Source organism: Pagrus pagrus (assembly GCF_965226575.1).
Source record: "Pagrus pagrus genome assembly, chromosome: 1".
NCBI classification, from domain to species: Eukaryota; Metazoa; Chordata; class Actinopteri; order Spariformes; family Sparidae; genus Pagrus; species Pagrus pagrus.
In genome coordinates, this window is record NC_140185.1 from 16176455 (window position 1) to 16183354 (window position 6900).

Below are 6900 nucleotides of genomic sequence, written 5' to 3' on the forward strand. Positions count from 1 at the left end.
AAAACATTTGTGTGCTCAGAGAAAGAATGCTGCACATACGTCTTGTTTCTATGACAACAATATCTGTATGATCGAAGCTGCCCCTTTGTGGTTTACTATGTGTTTGGTTTTTATATTTGAGGGTGATGTCACTGGCGCCTTTATGAAAAGTTGAGAGATTTACAACTCAAAGCGCTCGGAGCGGCCTTACGAAACAGGTGGAGCACTCGGAAAAAAGACGTTGGGCGCGGCGCCTTTTCTCTGGGCGGCTGCATGCTGCCGCAGACACTCGCTCCTCATTTGTAACAATTGAAAAAAGATGCTGGCACTCCCTCTGAAAAAATGCTGTATGGACACAGACCTTTACTCAAGTAAGTTAGTTAAACACACAAATAGCAATCTAGCTAGCCGTCTGAGCAGGGAGTTCCAAGAACAGGAGGAGTGTTTGTGTTTACACCGCTAGCACAGGAGGTAGCACAGGTTGTTACAATTCTTAAATATTGCACCTTTAAGTACAAATTTGATGTATTTTTAATTCTTTTAAGTTTTAATTCCACCTTGATTACAATTTTACACAGAAAAACTACAATGAGTTTGTAAAAGAAAAAGAAAAAGTTGCTACCACCACCAGCCGCAAGAATAATGGAAGTGTTACATTAATATATATATTGTATATGTAATATAACCAATAACAGTATATGATACAGAAGCATTACAATGCCAGGGTCCATTCTGCTGCCCAATAACGGCCAGGATGCCTCGGCTTGGACAATCTTCTATACAGGTTTTTTATTTTTTTGCAATTTGAGCAGAAGATAGTGTTCATGATATCTAACAGCAAAGCACAAAACACAGTCACATTTTGGACCACGACCACATTTCAACTATCTGCCACTGCAGGAAAATGCAAACTTATACAGGAGATGTACTTGGGAAAGTATATTTATATACCTGTGTGTGTGTGTGTGTGTGTGTGTGTGTGTGTGTGTGTGTGTGTGTGTGTGTGTGTGTGTGTGTGTGTGTGTGTGTGCGTGCGCGTGCTGAGTCCAGTGACCAGTCTGGCTTGGGTTACACTCTTTCTAAGATGACAGAGAGGAGAAACCTCTCTGGGTGCACCTTGCTTGCGGGAAGCAGAGCGGCTGCAGGCATAAATAAATCTCCCCTGAGGAAAGTTGATACAGCAGCTCACATGTCCACAGCAGATGAATATCCAGGCCTATCTGCATCTTAATAGCGTCAAAACTATGTGCATATGATGCACACAAACATATTTGTGTATTGATATGTGGAAGAGGCACTCGAATCCTTTACTTGAGTAAAAATAGCAGAGAAAAGGTACATTCAGTCTTAAAGTCTACGTTGAAGTAAAGAAGTTGTTAAATAAAAGTACTAATTGGAAACACAAATAATGTACAGCTTTCAGATTAGCTGTTAATTTAAGAAATAAGGCCAGAAGGTCTTCTTCTAAGAAGGCCTAAACACTTTCCACACTTTTACTGTAAATTATATGTATAGTCATATAGGTGGGCTTAGGTTACTGTACATGCTAACCAGATCATATCAGTGGTTTGTTTCAGCTCATTCCTGTACACACACAAAATGTAGTATTTATATTAACACTTCATAACAACCTACAGTTCATACATCACCACTTGTGACATGATTAAATTTGGAGGCTTAATGCATAATGTCGCCAGTGAGATTTAAATCTAGTAATATATAGTTTATTACAGTTTTTAAGCCATACACTTGAATATTATGCCAGTTTATGTAGTTGTATGCGTTTCGCCCTTTGAATAGACTGTTTTTCTACCTAAGCACTTTTTATTTTTGTTTTTTTACTATTTCATATGCACAAAGATAGTGTAAATAAGGAAATGTTGGCCCTGTTTCTCTCAGACGGGTATTTTGAGATCATAAAATGGCTTTTTTTTGCTAGGCGCCTGAATATTTCCTCAGAAAAACAAGTGTTAAGTGGCAATTTTCAATGATATTGTTTTAAAATTTTAAATTGGACCATGTTAGACTACATGATGTGGACTTATTGTGTTTGTCAAAAGAGCCCAAACAATGCCTGTTCTACAAATGGTTCAGCTTGACTTTACTTTGGGGCACGGTCTGCATGTCACAACCAGAAACAACACAAAGAGCTATGTTTCAGGTTGATGGTGCTGGCGAAAGAGTCCTGATCTCATGCATTGAAAAGTTAAGACCATGAACAAACCTATTACTCAACATGCCAAAGTAAAGAGGAATGAAGGTGAAAACTAAACAGAAAAAAAATCTTAAAATACCTGTTAGACAGGACCACCAACAGGAAGTTAACGCCAGGTTTAAAATCCCTGCCCAGTGTTGCCCACAGTCAGTTCAGCTCTCCAGCACAACGGTAAGGAAAGACATGAATTGGATGTGTGATGTTACCTGTATTCCTTCAGCTGAGAGTCCTAATTTGTGATTAGATTGGTGTATTTAATGAAAAACATATTCATTTGAACCCTGAAACCTATTTCTTGTGTAATTTTTTCCGTCACTCTGGACAACCAGCACAGAAAATGGAGCCAGACATCAACACTGGGCGGATGCGTGTCCTGGTGACTGGTGGATCTGGGTTGGTGGGAAAAGCCATCGAGCATGTGGTCCTACAGGAAGGTGGGAAACTGGAGGGAGAGGAGTGGATCTTCCTCTCCTCCAAGGATGCTGATCTACTGTAAGTTATTTCAATTAAACTTTTCTACCCGAGTGTGCCTGCAAACAAATTTTAATAATATAATTTATGCACATTTGTGAATGCAGCTAAGTTCATTTACTCAAGTCCTGCAGAAAGTGATGGAATGTAACTAGGTACATTTACTCAAGTACTGTGCTTAAGTACATTTTTGTACTTCCACTACATTTCAGAGGCAAATGTACATTTTGCTCCAATGCATTTATTTGATAAATTGAGTAACTTTGTAGATTAAATGTAATATTACAAAATATAATAAACAAAAACATTTTAATGTAAGATTATGGATATGATAAGATGATCCCCAGGTGGGGTAAGATTCACGAGCTACCCAGTAGTATATTTAGGCTTGTAAAAAAAGGTCTACTGCTTTCAGCTGCAACATTGAAACATTTACATATTAATACAGAAATCATAATTAGTAATCAATATAACAATTATAATAGTAATTATCATATAAAGATAATTATATAAGCATAATACCAATACTATTAGATATAATAAGATGATATACGGTATTCTGTAATGGACCATCACGTTCAGTTTTTGCATTAGTATATTTGATTCTGATGTTTTTTACGTTAAGGTAAGTAACATTTTGAATGCAGGATTTTGAATGCAGGACTCTCTGCATTTCATAACTAACAACACCAGAGATGGGAAGTTGATTTTTGAGTCACCTAAAAAAAAATTCCACAAATAAAAATGTGAACAATAAAAAGCACTTTTCTTCAAGTGACATGCTGTTTTAGATGTGTTGCTGCTTGTTGGTTTATGTCTATCTTCTTCTAAGATTATAAAGCTATGACAAACAAATGTAAAGTTTTTGTTCTTCCAACCTGAATGTTTTTTCCAATTCCTATCCAACTTTAAACACATCTGGTATTAAAACATTAACAGAGATGTTGGGCAGACCAAGGCTGTGTTCGAGAAGTATCGTCCAACTCATGTCATCCACCTCGCTGCAAAGGTCGGGGGACTATTTCTCCACATGAAGGAGAACATGCACTTTCTGGTGAGATAATGTTGCCATACAGAACATGAATGAATGCTGTAGGAAAATATATTTTAACCTTACTGTAAAGCTGGTGTCTTTTGTAAATATCTACATTTTTAACTGTAGTCAATGACAGTCAATGACAGTCTAACACCTTCACAGAGGGACAACCTCAGAATCAACGACAATGTACTGCAAACAGCCCATGAGATGGGTGTCACCAAGGTCCTGTCTTGCCTGTCCAGTTGTATCTTCCCTGACAAAACCACATACCCCGTTGATGAGACCATGGTAAGCTTTTTATTTACCCAGCTGTCCTACTGTATGAACATTAACACTCTTTTCTAGCAACACTTATCAGTCTGATACTTATCAGTTACTTTTTAAAGGAAGTTTCAAGCTTAATTTCAGGGAGATTCATGGGGTTATTTGTTAGGGAAAAAAGTGCTATCTATGTACTGTAAATAAAGAAAAAAGTAATTGAAATTAAAGGTTACAAAATCATCTGGCATTCATTGGCCCAGATTTCCAAATAGGACAATCCAAAAAACAGCATAGACGTAACTGTATTTGCAATGTTAATCCCTTCTGTCATAGATACATAATGGACCACCACATGACTCCAACTTTGGATACTCCTATGCCAAAAGGATGATTGATGTTCAAAACAGGTAAGCAGCTCAGTAACTCCTTCACTGAGTTTTACACTTTTATAGGCTGGCCTTCCTATGGTCGTTAGGCTTCATCTGTGTGAGTGTGGATCTCTAGTGGTGTTGTCTTTGTATGCTTGTTGTTTTTACATGTACTTGGACTATGTTTTGCTTTGCTTGATTGGTATGTTTTGTACTGCATGACTCTATGCTTTGTATTGCATGACTCTGTGCTTAGTATTTCCTTTGTGGTTTGATTTTAATCTATATTATTGTTGATGTAAAGCGCTTTGTAACTCGTGTTTAGAAAAGTGCTATATAAATAAAGTTTTACTAACTTACTTACTTACTCACTATGTGGTGTACATGCTACTTGGTTAAGTTGAGGCTCCCAAACTCCTTTAGTTCAGGCACTAAAACTTAAAAGTTAGATTTAGGCACTAAAACCACTTGTCAGGTGTAAGCACCAAAACTTCTTGGTTAAGTTTAGGCACCAATACTACTTGGTCAGGTTTAGGATGCAGCATAGTTAGGGTGCAAATAGCATTGTGGGCTATGGACACCTGGTTTCGAGCTATGAAGATGCCGTCTAACGCTGTGTTTGTTTACTGTTGGAGTTGAGAGGTTCAAAGTGGGCAACTCCAACTTCCACACATTTGAATTACTGAGGGAGATCGAACAAACATTGACACCTACTGAAAGGCATTCATTTAGGTTACCTTGCATGATTGTCTGTGTGTTGACAGGGCCTACTTTGAGCAGTTTGGTCGTCGTTACACAGCGATCATTCCGACAAACGTCTTTGGTCCCTATGACAACTTCAACATAGAAAATGGTCATGTACTTTCGGCACTGATGAACAAGACATATAAGGCCAAGAGTGAGTAAATCACACACTTGTCCATCTTGATACACACAAGATGAGTGTGAGTCGTGAATAAAACATACGAACACAGACCATAACTAGGTTATAGTCTTTTATCTCATGTCTCTTTCATAGTGGAAGGAACTCCTGTGACTGTCTGTGGCACTGGAGCTCCGAGAAGACAGTTCATCTATTCTCTGGTATGATGTGTGTGTGCTACAAACTCTACAGTATGTGTTTAAGAATGTAAGTATACATTTTCCTTAGATTTTAGTTGATGGACATGGGCCAAATGTATCTGTGACTGGATTAAGAATAAATAGGTATGATAACTTTTATAAATGTCAACTAAGAAAGTCTATTACTCTCCTGATCTGTGTCTATTCTCAGGACTTGGGCCGTTTGATTGTTTGGGTCCTGAGAGAATATGAAGAAATTGCACCCATTATCCTCTCTGGTGAGTACAGTGCTGCGTTCACCCACCAATATTCTGCACATCTTTGTGAATCTTTGATGAAAGAATCATGAATCTTTGTGATTGTGTGATACACCAGAGAAAATAGGGGAGCATACGACTTCAAAACATAGAGGTATGAGACACAGTCACTACATGTGCAGTTCATTCATTCACTGTTGTTTCAGTGAATGAGGAGGATGAGGTCTCGATCAAAGAGGCTGTGGAAATGATCACAGATGCTCTGGACTTCAAAGACAAGATACAAGTATCCTTTCAACAGCCCCCAGTGGTCCTACACGGCGTTATTAATTCTAATTATGCTATGTTGTATTTAGCCTATTTAGCTCAAAACCCAAAGAGGTAAAACCAGGTCTCCCCTTGACCCCTAATGTCAGTTTGACACCACCCTGTCAGATGGCCAGATAAAGAAGACAGCCAGCAATGCCAAGCTAAGACGCTACCTCCCCGACTTCACCTTTACACCTCTTCAAGAAGGTCTGAGTTCACTTTACTGTACATCTTCATGCAGATATGTTAGCATAAAGGTTAGGTTTAAGCCTCAAAACCACTTAGTAAACTTTAGGTACAAAAACTGCTTCATTCAGTTTAGGTTACAAAAATACTCTGTTAGGTTTAGGCATCAATACTTGATTAAGGTTTGGCACAAAGACAACTTTTGAGGCATCAAAACCACTTAGCCTGAATCTAACGTATGTTCTAACATTATTCTTCTATTGTTTCATTCTGATTTGACTGGATTCAAATGACTTTGACATGCAAATGAGAGCTTTGAGTGGTTTTTTGCATGAACTCTGCACCTGCTGAAGGTTTAATGTTTTTGTGTGCTCTCTCCACCTAGCTATAAAGATGACCTGTGACTGGTTTGTGGCCAACTACGACATTGCCCGAAAATGAAGTGACCAAACACTAAGCTGAAAATTAACACTGTTCTTTGGTTTTGGTGTCAAGGGAGTTGTTAACACTGTTCAACTGGTGTATTAATAAACTTTATAATATTGTCTAGTATTGTATTTTATTCTCTGAAAGGAATTTCAGGTGACATGGATGTGTGTTTTTTCTTTTAAATGCGTGCACAAATGACAAACTACCATTTTTTTCACGCCATCAAAACAAACTGTAAATGACAGATGGGGTACAAAGAGAAGAGTGTTACAAAGCAACATATTTTACATTTTATTTGAAAGGTTTCTATCTAAGAAAGACTCA

General features: G+C 37.9%; 1 protein-coding gene across 1 annotated transcript; it reads left to right on the forward strand.

Moving 5' to 3' along the window:
- The first annotated feature begins 276 nt into the window (after positions 1-276).
- On the forward strand, positions 277-6692 carry LOC311270434 (GDP-L-fucose synthase-like). The gene is made up of 11 exons (XM_084375290.1): positions 277-350; positions 2524-2686; positions 3605-3719; positions 3864-3992; positions 4299-4372; positions 5098-5231; positions 5352-5416; positions 5607-5673; positions 5859-5938; positions 6069-6168; positions 6533-6692. Exons 1-11 carry the CDS (start codon positions 299-301, stop codon positions 6586-6588), a joined length of 1035 nt encoding a protein of 344 aa, XP_084231416.1. The 5' UTR covers positions 277-298; the 3' UTR covers positions 6589-6692.
- The last annotated feature ends 208 nt before the right edge of the window (positions 6693-6900 follow it).

Excerpts from the sequence above, each read along its gene's own strand:
- LOC311270434 (XM_084375290.1), top strand. The coding sequence starts at position 299 with ATGCTGGCACTCCCTCTGAAAAAATGCTGTATGGACACAGACCTTTAC. Across the intron at positions 2,687-3,604 it reads TCCAAGGATGCTGATCTACT|AGATGTTGGGCAGACCAAGG; the intron begins GTAAGTTATTTC and ends AAACATTAACAG. Across the intron at positions 3,720-3,863 it reads AGGAGAACATGCACTTTCTG|AGGGACAACCTCAGAATCAA; the intron begins GTGAGATAATGT and ends ACACCTTCACAG.